This window comes from Penaeus chinensis, chromosome 41 (assembly GCF_019202785.1).
Source record: "Penaeus chinensis breed Huanghai No. 1 chromosome 41, ASM1920278v2, whole genome shotgun sequence".
Classification (NCBI taxonomy): domain Eukaryota; kingdom Metazoa; phylum Arthropoda; class Malacostraca; order Decapoda; family Penaeidae; genus Penaeus; species Penaeus chinensis.
Window position 1 is genome coordinate 7,449,898 of NC_061859.1, and position 17,500 is coordinate 7,467,397.

Here is a 17,500-nt window from a genome sequence, read left to right on the forward strand (position 1 = left end):
TTGCTTGTGAATTTGTACATTTTTGCATAATGTATTTTATCCATTTTTGCATTTCATATGTATAGATACTTTTTTCCCCACTTAATCCCCCCGCACCCTATGTACAGTCCTGATATGTGTGCCTATTTCATGTGAAGCTGACATGCACAAAGTGGACCAGAACCTAACACCTGATTTGTTTAAGGTAGAATAACTCAATAAATACTTACCTATACCTTACATTTGCAAAACTCCATTTGCAATAACAGACAGCTGACAAATCAAGATAAGCATTGGATATCAAGGGGATGCATAGCTTATTGTAGAGCTTCTACAGTATATCTCTAGACACTAAACAGATTCATTAGATATAATCACATACTTGCTTTCTACTTTAAGACCAATGAAATAATTGATAATATTACATTGTGCATTATGATTTATTGCTTCAAGTTGTAGTCAGATTATCTAAGTTAAAATATTCCAGCTCTTGCTTTGAAGACAATGTAGACCATCATATACTAAAATGCAATGCAAGAGAGATGACAGACCTTCCGTACATGAAGCGCAACATAAACCAAAGAGCTGGCGTGGAGGAAGAGCCGACGAAAACTCCATTATCAGCCCTCTCAGATCAAGAATTACTGGCTTTCATAGCTAAGGTGGAAAAAGTTCATCAAGGTATTTTGTTTTATATTTAAATCTGCTAGTAGTAATGAAAGAAAATAGTAATAGATATTTATAATTCCAGGATCTGTATAATATAATGTTTTTTAAGTTATATATCTAATCGACAGAACTATATTTTTCCTTCAAAGTTAACTAACATTTATCATCCTGTTCCATATAAGATCATGTTGGAACAATAGAAGAATCAGTATTAAACCATAGTGCACTGGATGAGGAGATGAAGACACCAGGGTATGGTTTGAGTGTGATCAGACACTTAGGCCAGAACTCATCATTGCTTGGACACCTGGAGCAGTGTGGTCTGCTGGATACAAAGTCCAAGCCCACTTGTTATGTTGAATTTGGTGCTGGTAGAGGTAGGGTGTCAGTGGAGATTATTGCTTAATGATGTCTTGATATATTTTGCCAGAATGATATGGTAAAAAAAAATTTAGCCATTCTCTGGCTAAGGAAACTAATAAAAATTTCCATAATCTATAAGATCATAATATTTGTATGATTTCACAGTAACTGATATTTGCCATGAAGGTCAGTGAATTTCATTGCAGAACCATTTAAATTTTCTTCTTTGTTTTTTCCACCCCATTTTTACACAGTAATGTTAATGGAATTAAGCTTTTAGATATGAATATAAACACACACATATATATATATATATATATATATATATATATATATATATAAAGTATTTCACACTGCATTCTCAATGTCCCTTGTAACTGTAATATAAATTTGGGATATTGCAGGGCAACTTACACACTGGTTGACTGAAACTGTAACTGACACCAAAAAGGCCATGTTTGTGCTCGTGGACAGAGGGAGTCAGAGATACAAATTTGATGCTAAACTGAAGTACAGGTAGGTTAAAGGATTAGATGTTTTGCTTATTCTGTATGATTTTTTTCTGTAAGTGACTGATCACAAAATTTCCTGTGGTAGAGTATGATAGTATTCATATTATATATTACTCAAACTTACATGTTTAATTCTTCAGGTTGGACACAGCCATCCTAAACAATAACCTTATTGGGCATTTTTGCACAGAATATATTTATATATTTTGTTTTTTTGCCATCAGACCAATTGTGAACTAATTTTGACATTTGCAGAGAGGAATTATCACTGTGTCGGATCAGGGTTGACATACAACATCTTGATCTTAGTAACATCGAAGGAATAGAATCCTGCAGTCACATTGTTGGTGTTGGCAAGCACTTGTGTGGAGGTGCAACTGGTGAGTTAAATGTGTGAGAGATAAAGAACTGGTTACATTGAAATATGAAATTTTTACTCATGTCATCTTTATGACTATATTTGTAATCTTGTTATCAAATTGCCTTTTTAAGAATTAAGCATGAAGAGCATCAAAGTGTGCCAATTAAATTTACCATATCCTGTTACTCTACTTTTACCCAGTCAGTCTGATTTTCCATAGGATGAAAAATTACAAATTTCTCATATAATTGTGTATATATAAATCATGTTTTTTATACAAGTCCGTAGATGAAGTGGGAAGAGGTAAATAAGAATGCAAACTCAGATATTAACTGTAATATTATATATTGCAGACCTGACATTATACTGTCTGTCAAAATTGAGTGACCCTGCTGTTTCTGGTTTGGCTTTTGCTCTGTGTTGCCATCACCGCTGTACCTGGACATCATATGTAGGCATTAACTTCTTCCAGGTAAATTATTGGTTATTAAAAATACATTTAGAGACTTTGCTCTTAGCCCATTGGACATGAATTCTATCCACAGTAGTTTTTTGTGTGTTTTGTTGTGCACAGATGGGATCAATTAGTAGGCTCTGCATGAACTCACCTAATTTCCCCCTTGAATATTCAGGATTTTTTTTTTTTTTTTTTTCTTTTTCCAATGTGAATTATAGCGCCATTGTTATTGTCATTATTGAGATTATAATTATTATGTTATTAGAATAGTTAAAAAAAAAAGAATATATCAGAAAATCAAGGACAACGGTAAACAGTTGAGATAGATAAGACTAAGGATTGTCTCCTTGATGACTAAGCACTTGTGGAGCCATCTGTGTTAACATAATTAATTAATTGAAATTACAGTAGACATGGCACGTATGTCTTATCCAAGCCCAATGGGTTCTCTTTAGGTTACCCTATGTGTAGATGTAGGTATCCTTTTAGTTGTTACTTTTGTCATATGCAGATACCTTTGAAATTAAAGAATTTGCTGAAATCTTACATTGACTCCTATGTCATATCACTTAATAATGCAGAAAAAAAAGAAGATACATGTATACTTACATATAATTTCCTTAAAATGTATTCTTGACAGGAATGTGGCTTCAACCCTGAAGAGTTCTACACCTTAACATCCCTCACAAGTTGGGCAACCTGTAACTCACGCGATGTTGAAAGTAGGGAAGAAAAGCAAGTCACTGGTGAGGAAGAAAATGGTTTGTCCATTGCTGATAAGGAAGGCAACCCCAAAGACAAACAAACAGTGGAGAAGTAAGTATTAAGGAAAAGTGTAATAATTTTATAATGGTAGTTTTTTATTCATATGTTAAATAATTCTGTAAATAAATTTTTGAAATTGTAACACAAAATTGGTAAATTGAAGTTTATTCCCTTCTGTTTCAGCCGCTACACCAGACTGAGCCTATCAGCCCAATATAGAGAGGAAGTTGGGAGGAAAGCTAAACAGATACTTGATTATGGTCGTGTCAAATTCTTACAAAACTGTGGATTTAGGAGCCGATTAGTCCAATATGTTACAAAAGACATGACTTTAGAAAACATTGCTCTGATAGCAGAAGCTTAAAGTTTTAATAGAAAGTTATTGCAAGGGATTCATTGTACACTATGCTTGTTTTTTAAATGTTGAGGTATGTTAACTAATGCTTTAATGCCTTTTTTATTATTTTTGTTATTTAATGCACTTTAATTTGACATATCTATGTAATTTTTTACTTTTAATGAATAAAAGCCTAGCTTAGATCTTTATTGAGAGTTTATAAAATGTGAATACAGATATTGTCAGGAATTTGTTTTATTATTTTTTTTTCATGTTATAGTGGCTTTATGTATTATGTCATCGTAAGTCAAAAATGTTATTGGCTGTTGATTCATCCGCCTCATGAATTACCAGATTTAAAAAAAAAAAAAAATATGAACTATCTATTTTCCTAGTAATCTTTTGCAGATCATTTTCAAGTAGTTTTTTTTTTTTTTTTTTTTTTTTTTTTTACTGATGTTATAAAATAATGCCCTGTAGCACATTGAAAATTTGCTGATTTTTCATTACTGGTCTTTGGTGTGACCTTGTTAACCATGTTAAAGCATATCTTAAAATAGATATCAGTAAAAGCAGAATAAGGGTTCTTTACAGTTATACATCAAGATCTTCTGTTTTATGTATTTATTTAATTTTTTCATAATTACTGTTACTGTAGATTCAAATATAGTATTGAAACTTTAGTAAGTTGCACAGAGGCCCAGAGTATGAAAGTCTGTTTATTGAGTTGTAAGAATAGATTTTTATTCTTAATGATAAAAAAAAATCCTGTAATTTTCTATATTTACAAACAAATATGCAATAAAAAGATCTAACTCCCTTTTGTAACAGATAATTCACTTAAATCCCCCATGATTCACTCTGTCTCACTCTAGTATTAATTGTCATTACCCATATGTTGTGGATATATTTTACAAAGTTTTGGCTTTTCTTATTCACAATTGGAGTGTATTTCCAGTGGCAGGAAAGGAAGTCCTAATTTTTCATTTGTTTCCCAAGGCTTCCCCTAGAGAAAGGAGGACATGAAATGTCCAATTCTCATAGGTGTGTGTGTGTGTGTGTGTGTGTGTGTGTGTGTGTGTGTGTGTGTGTGTGTGTGTGTGTGTGTGTGTGTGTGTGTGTGTGTGTGTGTGTGTCTGTGTCTGTGTCTGTGTGTGTGAGAGAGTGAGAGAGTGAGAGAGTGTGAGAGTGTGAGAGTGTGTGTGAGTATGTGTGAGAGTGTGAGTGTGAGTGTGAGTGAGTGAGATTGAGAGTGAGAGTGTGAGTGTGAGTGTGAGTGTGAGTGTGAGTGTGAGTGTGAGTGTGAGTGAGAGTGAGAGTGAGAGTGAGAGTGAGAGTGAGAGTGAGAGTGAGAGTGAGAGTGAGAGTGAGAGTGAGAGTGAGAGTGAGAGTGAGAGTGAGAGTGAGAGTGAGAGTGAGAGTGTGAGTGTGAGTGTGAGTGTGAGTGTGAGTGTGAGTGTGAGTGTGAGTGTGAGTGTGAGTGTGAGTGTGAGTGTGAGTGTGAGTGTGAGTGTGAGTGTGAGTGTGAGTGAGAGTGAGAGTGAGAGTGTGTGATCCCTTTTCATATTATATACTTTATTGCAATATGAGATTAGATTTGGAATATATCTTTTTTTATTTTGACATTTTATGGCACCCGTGATGAGTTCTTCCAGATTTAGCCTTACACTAATAGAGTATGAATCTAAAAATGCTTTATTCCTGATTGTCACTGTGCTGAAAACCAATGTTCTCAGGAGGTATTTTGTAAAATTTACACTTCCACTAATATTTATTGTTACCAGCCCACCCACTACCATGCTCATTGTTGTCGTGGGGGGCTCAGGAGACCGGGACTGAGGCCCAATGTGAGGGATTACCCTTACCTTGGTCCTCAGCCCTTGCCTCAACTAATTTTGTATAGTCTTTTCTTCTCCACCTTTCCTTTTCCTTTTCTTCATCCCCTTGTTTTGTCAATTCATTGTAATCATTAAACTCATTTTTGCCTTTTTTCCCCTTCGACAACATTTACCTTATACTATGCCCCATCAGCTCTCCCTCTCTACCCGTTTCACTACCATACCACCCTCTTGTACTGTTCAACATATAACTTTACCCTAATCATTAACTCATTCCTACCCCTTTACACTACTCTAATTTACTGTAGTGCTATATGACGTTTGATGTTATATAGCACTTCCATACCTGGGAACTTTACCCCCCAAGCCTCACCTTAATATCAACTTTGTTCATTACAAGCATGTATTTTTTTAATTTTATTTTTTTATATATTGTTAAACCTCTATGCGGTATGCATTCTTTCATGTACACTGCATAGCAATTTGATGAGCAATTTGATGGAAAATTGTAGGATCTATAAATAATTTTTTTTTTTTCTCATTTCTTCAATTTGAAATAAAATCGAAGATTATCGTCAAACTTAATTAATAACTAATCCTTATACTGTTTTTTACAGTGAATTTTACATTCTATTATCAACATGTCTTAAATTTGGCTTTTTATTATTTTTATAAAATTTTCAGTTTTCCTTCATTTTTTCTTGTATTTTCTTACTTTCAGTGTTAATACATTAGTGTTTATTTAGTTTTTACTATTTTTAAAATAGAAATTGTAGCAGACTGTTCACTCTTTCCAATCAGACCTCTTTCAAGGAATTTGACTGAAAAACAACAGCTATTTTGATTTTTAGCTTGAAAACGACTGAGAAAAGTGATCCCAAAGATTTTTATTCCTTCACATGAGGCCTGAGGACAAGAGAATGGAGAAAACAGCATTTCTATCTAATTTTCCGTGATGACAAACTTCCTACCAAAGACAGTGGTGGTATCTTCCCCAAGATAAGCTGCAGGTGAAGTGTGTGAGGGAAAGTGAGGTCAAAGCCACTATATCCCTTGGTAATGTTGGTTGGTAATGCTGATGAATTTTATTATTTATAGAAAATGTTCTATTACATCAACATCTAAGGTCATTAGCGGCATATACAAAACATAGTGATAGGGTGGGATTTGGGGGCAAATTCCCCAGGTAATGTTTTTTGGTTCAGGAAGGCAATGTTTGAGGATTTCCAGAATGGTCAGTGGTCAAAAAAACAAATGTACCAGGCATCAAAGGTTACACAGCATTATGGTAAAGTATTGTGGGCAAAAGGGTAAATATGAGTTAATAAATTGGATAACTGCACAGGAAAAAGGGAAAAAGAAGAGAAGGAAAAGGAAAGAGGGAGAAGAAAAGCCTTTGCAATATTAATTGAGGTGAGGGCTGAGGTCCAAGGCAGGGGGTGATCCCTACATTAGGTCTCAGTCTCCGCCTCCTAAGCCCCCACGCAGCAACAACGAGCAAGGGATTGAGGGGGGTGTTAACCCATTACCGTCGAGCATGGCACGTACATCCATGCTGTGCCCACTGTGAGTTTACTTGTTTAATTGTTTTTACACATAGATGGCTACACTTGTACTAAGTCACCAATAAGCCAGTTACGAGTACTGCCTGTCTCGCCTATTCACCCTTTGCATTGATTTACAAAAATGTTTTATGTTATTTTATTTTGCTGTTACTAATGTTTATAACATTATAGTGATTATAATGTTTATAATAAAAACCACACCATTGATATTCATAGTGCTAGTAAAAATTATGTTTTTCCTGCCAATTCAAGGAAAGGTGAAATCAGGTAAGGTCACAAGATATACTAATTGACTCCTTTGTGGCTAAGCACTAGCAGAGCCATCTATGTACAGAGACATTTCACAAAAATACAAAAAACTAGCATAGCATTTTCCCCACTTTTTATTCATTTTCCCTGGCAGCAATGGGACAATGGTTAATAGCAGAACTAAATGTGCTAGACATCAAAGGTCATATAGCACTACAGTAAAGTATTGTGGTGAAAAATGTGGAAATGAGTTAACAATCAGGATAAGATATGTTAGATGTCAAAGGTTGTAGAATACTGTAGGATAGAATAATTAGAGGAAAGGGTTAGAGGGGGAGCAAATGGAAGACAATGGCAATTTGTAAAAGTATGTAGAAAACTGCAAAAGAGCTTAGATAGTTGCGGAAGTAGGAGAAGAATTCAGAGAATGAAACAAGGAATCGGGGCAAGGTGGTGAAGTATCAGAAAGAATGTCAGGAGGGGAGGGATCCACAGAAGGACATTGTTATGACTTAAGGGAGGCAGGGGACCATCAAAGTGGTAAAGATAATGGGGAGGGAAGAGGGAATGGTGATGCACATAGAGAGGATGGGGTATTTTTTGGGTGAGTGGGAAGCAGAAGGGTAGGGGAACTTAGGGAGGAGGAGGAGGAGGATGGATATCTGCAGATACTTTGAGCAAATAGAGGGATTAGAGGGTGGATGAGGGAGTGGATCATTTTCTTGGGAATGTTTATGAACTTTTGGATGTCTTTAAAAGTCTCTGGAGGGGAGTTGGATGGGGAGGTCTGAGAAACAAAGGTTTTCATTTACAAGGAACAGAGGGAGGGGTGGGTGAAGAAGATGAGGTAGGAGAAGATGGAGTGGAATGTTTAGATTGTCTGGTGTGACTGGGAGAGTTAGAAGGAGTAGGGGGAGGGCTAAGCAGTGGGGAAGTGGTAGAGACTGGAGTATCTGGATTTGGGCTGGAAAAGGAATTTGACTGGGGTAGAGGGAAGAGATACTGGGGGAGATGCTGAGACTCCTTGAGAAGATGGGAGGAGAGCAGAGTGAATGAAGTACAGGTTTGGAATAGGTAGAAAGAGAAAAACCTCATCAGCATGCTTCTTGTCTGGCCTCACATAGAGTAAGGCCTAGTTTGAATCTGAGAACCGCTACCTCAGATTCAAGCTTGTAGGCAGGCAGGGCAGCTCCAATAAAATACATTATGGGAGCCACCATAATTGGCACATGTGTGACTGAGAAAAGCAATTTGAATGGTCATGACCAGGTTGGGCACATAGATGGCAGGGAGCTATGGAGCAATAGTGTTTGGCTGGGTGGCCAAAATGCCAGTATTTTAGACATTGACAGGGAAATGGTCAATTTGGTTGGACAGGGCAGGACACTCTACCAATATAAACTTCATGGGGGAGGTCATGTTGGAAGCTAATCTTGGTAATATTGGTGTAGGATTTACGTTGGCTTCTGAGAGGAATAGTATAGCACTGGACTGCCACTGTATCATAGTCAATGAGGCTTGCGAGCAAGTCATTTTCACAGTCTAACCAGTCCTCGTCATAGATAGGACAATCAGTTGGAAAGATGGAAACAGTTCTGGTACAAGTATTAAGGGAGGATTGGGGTTGGGCAGGAATAGGTTTGCCAGTGAGGGTACTCAGAGTAGATAGTACACGAGCTTGGGACTCAGATGTAATTGTGACAAGGCATGAACGATCAAAATGGCTGTGAAAGGAAACTTTGCCGACCCATTTTTGGAAGAGAAGGGTACTATCAGAATACTGGGCTGTAGGAGAAATCACAAAGAATTGATCCCACTTGGCTGGGCCAAAAAGGGTACTCAAAAGGTTTGTAGAGGTAGAAGCAGCAGAAAGACAAGAGCAGGAGGAAGCCATGGTCAAAGGAGAGGCAGGAGTTAGAAAACCAATGAAATCAAATTTAGATGGGATAGTTGATGAAGGGGCAAGCCTTAATGCCCCAAATAATGGTAAAAATCCTCATTATTGGCCATGTTGAGCCTGAAATAAATGGAGAGGAAACGGATTACCCTTCAGGGTTCCCATGAGGGGTATGGGCTAGACATTTAACTAAGAGAATACTGTGCCCATGGCTCCCAGAGGTTGTTCATGACTGACACAAAGTCAGCCTTTCATCCTTTCAGCATGCTCTCACATCTTAGGAAGTGGACAGAAGAAGGGCATGATGAAGAAGAGATGGAAAGGAAAGTGGGAGAAGAAAAGACCATGCAAAAAGTAATTGAGGCAAGGGCTGAGGTCCAAGGTAGGGGTGATCCCCTACATTGGGCCCCAGTCTCCATCTCCCAAGCCCCCCCCACGACAACCGTGAGCAAGGGATTTGGGGTGGGGAGGGTGATGAAATGATCTTAAAACTGCATATTTACAGGCCTAACTTGTGGAAGCATTCTGTAATTAATAATTTTGCTTTCTGTACAGGCTACAATGTTTTGAAAACTAGTTATGATTATAGCAGTTATTATAATCATAAAAATTATAATAACTATTATTATTATTAGCATGTACTGGATGTTAATTTTAAAACAAAGGCAATATTGTTACTGGAGTAGTATTGCTAATTAGGAAAGTTTTATTCAGTAACAGGTGAACATTCAAAATCAGTGGTGTTCAGAAATGCTTCGCATATATTTGGCATGTATATATGGGGTTCATGTTGCACGTCTTTACTTATATTTTTTTTTTTTTCTAAGGATCTGCTGAATGTAAATGTTTAAGAAACTAGGCTAAAAGGTTATTTTAGGCCAATTTTGAGATGTAACTCTCCTCAAAAAGCAATCATAATCTTGTCTGTATAAAGTTTACTAAAAGGTTATTCAAACTGGGAGAGAAAATTTTTCTTTACAATTTATATTTTATTATAAAATGAATATAATAAATAACAAGTAAGTTCTCTTACAAATTTCTTGATCTTACAAAAATATTCTGAAACCAGATTATTTGTTAGACACTAAGAATTCACAGAACACGAAATACAAAGAAGAAAATCAAGCACTATTCTAACACATCCGTCTGGAAATTTTTTTTTAACATGGCTCTCCTACCACAACCACAAAGGTACAATTAAAACAAGCTAGAATTCCCATTTTGTGTTAGTCCATTTTTAGTCCCTTCTTCCTTAAATCTTCCTTGGCTTCCTTTATCTGTCTTGTAAGCTCCTCTGCAGCTTCATTGCAGTCGTTGAAATTGTAGACTCTATGTGCAATTATTGCCACCGATACCAAACCAAACATGGCAACCAATATAAGAGGAAGGAGAAGGATATATATGAAGTACTGATCAGTAAACTCATTCTTGACCTGTGAAAAAAAAGAATATTATGTCAAGGTAATGAATTCTGAATGTGATAAGTAAAACTACTCCAATCAAACACTGCTCATATATAATATATCATTATGTCTACAGAATCAATAATACATGGATATTATAGCAAGTATTGACATATTTAAGGGAAAACTGAAGATGATATTCACAAAGATACTAACCGTGCTGGTCACTACAGCTGTCCAGGGTCCCAGGACAAGGACAGCTCCCATCAACCACTCAACCAGTTTGGTCATTATTATCTGTTAAAAAGCAATAAAAGACATCACATACATATTTCAGATTATTTGTAATTATGTGTGTGTGTGTGTGTGTGTGTGTGTGTGTGTGTGTGTGTGTGTGTGTGTGTGTGTGTGTGTGTGTGTGTGTGTGTGTGTGTGTGTGTGTGTGTGTGTAATGTACAGTTTTGTGTGGATGTGCAGCAATCTGTGCATCATCAAAATATACCATTTATCTGTCCTCACTCTGTCCTCGTTTCAGCAACATTAGTGGATTGAAAGTGGAAAAAAAAAACACTCCTAATACAAAAGAAGGTAAATACACATAAATATTACTAAAACAATTGTTGTAGTAAAAAAGATCTGCATATTGGTTGTGGTACAGCATATAAAATGAAATGAAAATGCACCCAGGATTGATTATTTAAAATTATCTGCCACGCCAACATCTAAGGTCATTAGTGGCGGTGCACCTAGGAGGTTTACTGTTAAATATGGATGTCTGATGATCATTTCACTATAGCCCAGTTAGGCATAGAGGGTACTACCACTGCTGTGTGCACAATACAACAAACAGGAAAGTAAACTGTAAATATATATATATATATATATATATATATATATATATATATATATATATATATATGTATATAACAATAACAATAACAATAATAATAATAATAATAATAATAATAATAATAATAATAATAATAATAATAATAATAATGATGATAACAATAATGATAATGATAATGATAATGATAATAATAATGATAATGATAATGATGATAATAATAATAATAATAATTATAATTATATTTATAGTAATATTTTAAAAAATAATAATAATAAACAAAAATCATAAATAAAATGAGAAATAAAAATAAAAATACAGCTTACACTTTAATCCATTCCCTCAAGGTGACATCTAACCCTGTCATGGTGAACCAGGCCCAAAGGCTGGGTGGCAAGTATCCATGCCACACAGTCAATTCTGTTTTCTTATTTGACCATGACTGTGGTCATTAAAGGGATACCCTACTTAAAAGAAGTCTTATATTTTATCTTTCCTAAGACGTGTGTATGCTGCAGCTTAAAGTGTAGGGAGCAAAAAGTTTGTTTCTCACACTTCCAATTTTTTGCCAGAGTAGCTGACTACTTATAATGCCTGGCACAGCTTGGCATGGCATGGGGAAAACCCGTTGTCATCAAATGTGTTAGATATGATTTGCACTATTCCGCTCTTCAGAAACCCTGATTTCTCACATGTCGTGATCCTGAAAATGGACATCACTTTCTTTGTAATTGCATTAAACTGCAATAGAATTAGAGAAATACATTGCCAGTACAGCACCTTTTCATGAATTATATTAATTAACTATATCTAATGACCTACATTCAAAAATCAGTTTACGCAGGATTACTGTGTCGGTAAATCACTGAGGGGTAAGGTAAAGCATTTGTCACATTCTATTTTCTGTATTTCAGAAGTAATTCAACCCTCCTCTTGGGAAGTCTCCAAAAGGTATACCAAGTCATGGCAACCTATATTATAAAACAAATTTTGTGATGTGGTGCTGGGGGACAGTCCGGCTATATTGGATAATTCTTTACAGTATGGATGCACTCACTAAAGCACCATAGACTCTGTCATAAAATTTATTCCATACTCTATTACCACGACTGGGCGTTACTGCCCGAGGAGAGGGTTGACGGGGCACCAGGAAATACGGTCTTCACCCCATTAAGCACGGAAAGCTAGAGCTGATATTTGGGAGCACTGATTAGACTTGCTGAGAGCAGCTCTTTCGGCTCTTTCTACAGATTACTTCTTGTACCGAAAAATGAGTGCAGTTCCTTCCTCTGCTGATGACAGTGTCCCTAAGTTGTCCCAAGTTAGGTAGACACGTACTGGGTTTATGTTGGCTTTTGCCAGAGCGCGGAGTGACGAAGCAAGGTGAATACAAACTGTTTGGCACTGCACCACGATCAGGCTGAACTACTGGATAATCTTTTTAATACTGATCACAGCAAGGTTCAAGGGGGGTCCGATTGAACAGTTAATCACGAGAATAAAAATGTTACTTTGAAAGCCATTCCCTGTGTTCTGTTATTATCAAACCTACATATCCTGAACAAATTATCAGCTGGCGGTGACAACAAACACAAGTAGATAATAATAGGTGAATTCTAATTAACCTGGACCAGGTAGGATCACAATCATATGTTTTCACGCCTACACCCGTTAAATCCACCCAGCATCAACTGGTCATTTACACAAGACCAAAGTTACGTAAAACATAACTCGTAATAAATAAAAGCCTTCAAACCCCTTTAAAAAACAATAAACATAAAGGTTATAACAAAATAGCGGCTTACAATACACAAATTCGTGACGTGGAAGGAAGAATCACACAAACGCACTGACAGGTGGGAGGATGAGACACTTCGGACGTTTTTGCCTGGTGTCGACTTGCCAGGTACTCATTTAAGATTAATAGAGAGTCATCTATCGGTGGTTATTTCGTAGTTACTCATCAATTAAAGAACCTCTTTAAACTGGTAATATATTCGAGGTATGGTATTAGTTTAAGCCAACCACGTGTGTCTGATAGAAAAAATGCATGGGATACTTGTTTTATCAAGTTATTATCTATGCTTTACGTCTTAACATAGCTGACAAGGACGCCATCTATGTATTGAAAAAATAATAACTAAACATACTCTTACAATGGCAATAATTAGAGATGCTTGACGTTACGTATGAACTGCCATGAAATACTCTTCTTGCGTCTTATTTTTAATGAAATGTGATTTCATATAAGCGCGATTTTCCAAATCCTTCTGTAGTATTGCGCGATTCCAATTGCTTTTAAATAACATCTTTATTTAGCCAAGTTGAAGATGATGTGTATTTTATTTCAACTGTTTCTCTTCAATATTTTACTAATTTATATTTTATCTGAAGTCTAAAGAAAGATCATGGATCAATAAACACCACGGTTCAAAAAAAAAAAAAAAAAAAATTAAAATTAAATTCATGCAAAATGTAATTACATATTTCAGCAACCGCTGATGATCGCGTACAGACGTTTTTCCTTTGAACATTTTCACTTGACAATATCAATGTAAATTAGTAAATTTTTACGCATATTGATGGACAAAATCAGAACACGAACATACAGGTGCGTGCGTGCGTGTGTGTGTGTGTGTGTGTGTGTGTGTGTGTGTGTGTGTGTGTGTGTGTGTGTGTGTGTGTGTGTGTGTGTGTGTGTGTGTGTGTGTGTGTGTGTGTGTGTGTGTGTGTGTGTGTGTGTGTGTGTGTGTGTGTGTGTGTGTGTGTGTGTGTGTGTGTGCGCACGTGCGCGTATACATATGTATATATGTATACATATACATAATACATATACATAATATATACATATATGTATATATACATGTACATATATATGTATATAAACACGTACACATATATGTATATATGTATATATTCATGTACATATATATGTATATAAACACGTACACATATAAGTATATATATACATGTACACACACACACACACACACACACACACACACACACACACACACACACACACACACACACACACACACACACACACACACACACACACACACACACACACACACACACACACACACATGATGTATGTATATATCTCTCCTCTCCTCTCCTCTCCTCTCAAACTACTTAACATCGGCCTATCGCTAGCACAGACATATATATTTTATATCAAGCATCGCAATATTATGTTTGTCTTGAGGAATGACACATATACACGTGCTGTAGTTATATACACATGTGTATGATAATATTTTTCCTTAAGTTAGTGTGTATCAACAAGTTCTTGGTGTTGCCAATTCGTGTATTCCATTCATTATAAGATTTTGGTTTACAGATTGGTATTAGTTCAATTTATTTTTTCATAAAGTAAAGTGACAAATAACTGACTTTCTAAATTTGTTTTTTAAATTGTGATTATATAACAATATATGCATCGTCTATTTTTTTTTCTCTCTCTTTTGATTTACGCTTTGTCTTCTACTGTAAAGGCTAGAAAAATGCTTTATTGATGTTATACATATAACCTCTTGTAGAAAAAAATATGAATGTGAAAAAAAATAGTAATTAAAATGCAATTACAGGAAACGCTTAGGAACATAACAACACATTTCGCTGCTGAAATTTAATGATTTTGACCCGGCATTTTGAAATAGAGAAACTTACGATAATTGTATGCAGATATTAATATCACAAAAATAAAATAAATGTACTTGCAGGCACGGAATCCTAAAACTGATGGTCATCATTATACCTTTACTATCGGTAAACCCTAAATGCATTACTGAAATTGTTGTGTGACCAAAGAACGTTTCCCAATTCAGGTGGAAAAAAATGCAATGAATATTTAAAATAAGAGTAAAAAATGATAAAATAATTTACGATAAAGAAAAATTCTTACCATTATTGAAAACTGATCCCGAACAAATAAGTAGAAACTAAGAGAATTAATGGAAAATAGGCAACTCTCCCGCATTCTAGTGGATCCTAAGGTGTGTTGGCTGACGCTGCTGCACCTCAGTGTAGTTGTGGAGTGAGGAGGGGAGGGACGTATGTCGTTGCTCGTGGGGAGAGCATCCAACCTAATTCAGTTTTTAGAGGATATCGTTGGAAAACTAAATTAGTTTCAATGAGTATGGACTCTAAAGATTACGACCATGTCAAGAACCTTACGCTCTTATTCTTCCTTGACCGGCTCATGGACAAGGGTCAGCCGCGGACGCTGCATGACCTCAGCTGTCAGTTCGGGACGAAAGGCTTCACCAAGGAAATGCGTCAGATCGCAGGCGGGTCGCAGTCCGGCCTCAGAAAGTTCCTGCAGCAGTATCCGTCCCTGTTCACGCTCGAGGAGGACTATGTGTCGGTCACCAACTACAGCAACGGGATCTCCAACCCGCACGACCCGACGGGGAAGCTTCTGGGCAAAAGGGACTACGTCAAGGAGGCTGTGGATTATTTCGTGGGCAAATTGCGACAGTATGGGGCAGGGACGGAGGTTCCCATTAAGTCCCTGCTTGGCCACAGGTCCCAGGCATCGCCAGAGGTCCGTCACGTCTCTGGGCAACACGTGAAGGAGTTCAGGGACTTCCTGGTCAAGTCCCCCGATGTGTTCGTGGTCGGGGAGGAGACGGTGATCCTGAAGGAGTACGAGGGCGTGGCGCCCCAGCCCTTCAAGGAGCTGGAGGTGCCCAAGATCGACCCGGTTTTGACACAGCAGGTAGGTAAAGTCGCTGATTTCGGGAGACACTAGAAAAAGGGGAGGGTGCCTCTCCACCCTTTCCCTCACACAGGGTTTCATTTTCTAACATTTACACATTGCTACTGCCACTATTCTATTTCCTCCTCCTCCTCCTTCCCTCTCCTCCAGTCCTCCCATTCTTCCCTCCTTCTCTTTCATTCCCTTCTTCCTTCCTCCTTCTTTCCCTCCCTCTCCACCATCAGGTGACGGAAGGGCGGAACAGAAAAGAGGACCGTAAAGTAGGGTAGATTACACTCTATAGGCCTACAACAGTTTCATGGGATTGTTTTGGTTGCTGAATCACGCTCACACACACTGGTTCTTTCTATACGTGTGCCCACCCTAACACGTTCACAAGCACACCCTTGGACCCTCACACTGACATAAACACGCACGATTCATACTTAGGACATACAGATTCACACTAAAACTCACTCACTCACTCACTCACTCACTCACTCACTCACTCACTCACTCACTCACTCACTCACTCACTCACTCACTCACTCACTCACTCACTCACTCACTCACTCACTCACTCACCCACACACACACACTCTCTCTCTCTCTCTCTCTCTCTCTCTCTCTCTCTCTCTCTCTCTCTCTCTCTCTCTCTCTCTCTCTCTCTCTCTCTCTCTCTCTCTCTCTCTCTCTCTCTCTCTCTCTGAAAAAAAAGCACTACATATACATACCTTTCTTTGTTAGCATGATAACATCAGTATTTGTTTGTATTGTCATACGGTCTGCGTGTCGTCTTGTATAAAGTGAAGTGTGACGCTGTAATTCGTGATGTTGGCAGTGGCGTGTGAATGAGTGAAAGGTTATCTTTTGTACATTGAGAAGAGGTTCGAGATTAGCGTTTGGTTGACATGGCATTCTTGTGTGTTGCGGTCTACGAATGAAAGTCTAGTTTGGTAATGGTGTCTGTCTGCAACTATAGAGCTTAATGTGACTCATTGCAGTCGTGCGTCGTTCTTGGTCGTTTAACCACAGTTCGTTGGATTCCGTAGGTGTCCCTTTCAAAATCATGTCGGGAATCTCTACAGAGGAGTAATCGAAGTGAGTGTGTGTGAGTGAGTGCGTGTGCGTGAATGTGCTTGTCTGTGTGTCTGTCTGAGAGAGAGAGAGAGAGAGAGAGAGAGAGAGAGAGAGAGAGAGAGAGAGAGAGAGAGAGAGAGAGAGAGAGAGAGAGAGAGAGAGAGAAAATGTAATGCTTGTATCGTTTCTGTGTGTCTATCTGAGAGAGAGAGAGAGAGAGAGAGAGAGAGAGAGAGAGAGAGAGAAATTGTAATGCTTGTATCGTTTCTGTGTGTCTATCTGAGAGAGAGAGAGAGAGAGAGAGAGAGAGAGAGAGAGAGAGAGAGAGAGAGAGAGAGAGAGAGAGAGAGAGAGAGAGAGAGAAATTGTAATGCTTGTATCGTTTCCATCGCTACGCAAAATGGTTTTCCAACCATAGCCTGTTTTGGCAGAATGACTACAGGCTACACCGCATTCCTCCAAGGTCGTGAGTG

At 37.5% G+C, this 17,500-nt stretch overlaps 3 protein-coding genes across 9 annotated transcripts in view; 2 read left to right on the top strand and 1 right to left on the bottom strand.

Annotated features, from left to right (window-relative positions):
• The window catches only part of LOC125047525 (tRNA:m(4)X modification enzyme TRM13 homolog), an 8,903-nt gene extending 4,632 nt beyond the window's left edge, over positions 1-4,271 (top strand). For all 3 annotated transcript variants that reach the window (XM_047645791.1, XM_047645789.1, XM_047645792.1), the window contains exons 4-10: positions 467-660; positions 831-1,025; positions 1,416-1,527; positions 1,779-1,903; positions 2,238-2,356; positions 2,982-3,157; positions 3,290-4,271. In XM_047645791.1, the coding sequence (XP_047501747.1) occupies positions 467-660; positions 831-1,025; positions 1,416-1,527; positions 1,779-1,903; positions 2,238-2,356; positions 2,982-3,157; positions 3,290-3,470 (1,102 nt within the window). In that variant the 3' untranslated portion in view covers positions 3,471-4,271. The remainder of the gene's footprint in view (positions 1-466; positions 661-830; positions 1,026-1,415; positions 1,528-1,778; positions 1,904-2,237; positions 2,357-2,981; positions 3,158-3,289) is intronic.
• Positions 4,272-9,957: 5,686 nt separating this feature from the next.
• Positions 9,958-17,500, bottom strand: part of LOC125047429 (dolichol-phosphate mannosyltransferase subunit 3-like) — a 23,676-nt gene continuing 16,133 nt past the window's right edge. Inside the window, exons 1-3 of one of the 5 annotated variants that reach the window (XM_047645622.1) lie at positions 13,048-13,127; positions 10,612-10,692; positions 9,958-10,425 (exon numbers count right to left, since the gene is read on the bottom strand). In XM_047645622.1, the coding sequence (XP_047501578.1) occupies positions 10,219-10,425; positions 10,612-10,686 (282 nt within the window). In that variant the 5' untranslated portion in view covers positions 10,687-10,692; positions 13,048-13,127 and the 3' untranslated portion in view covers positions 9,958-10,218. Of the gene's footprint in view, positions 10,426-10,611; positions 10,693-11,568; positions 12,024-12,346; positions 12,761-12,867; positions 12,891-13,047; positions 13,128-17,500 lie in introns of those variants that run through there. The other 4 variants (XM_047645623.1, XM_047645625.1, XM_047645624.1 and 1 more) reach the window with 4 other exon arrangements.
• Positions 15,259-17,500, top strand: part of LOC125047426 — a 124,988-nt gene continuing 122,746 nt past the window's right edge. Inside the window, exon 1 of the mRNA XM_047645616.1 lies at positions 15,259-15,968. Coding sequence (XP_047501572.1) covers positions 15,381-15,968 — 588 coding nt within the window. The 5' untranslated portion in view covers positions 15,259-15,380. The remainder of the gene's footprint in view (positions 15,969-17,500) is intronic.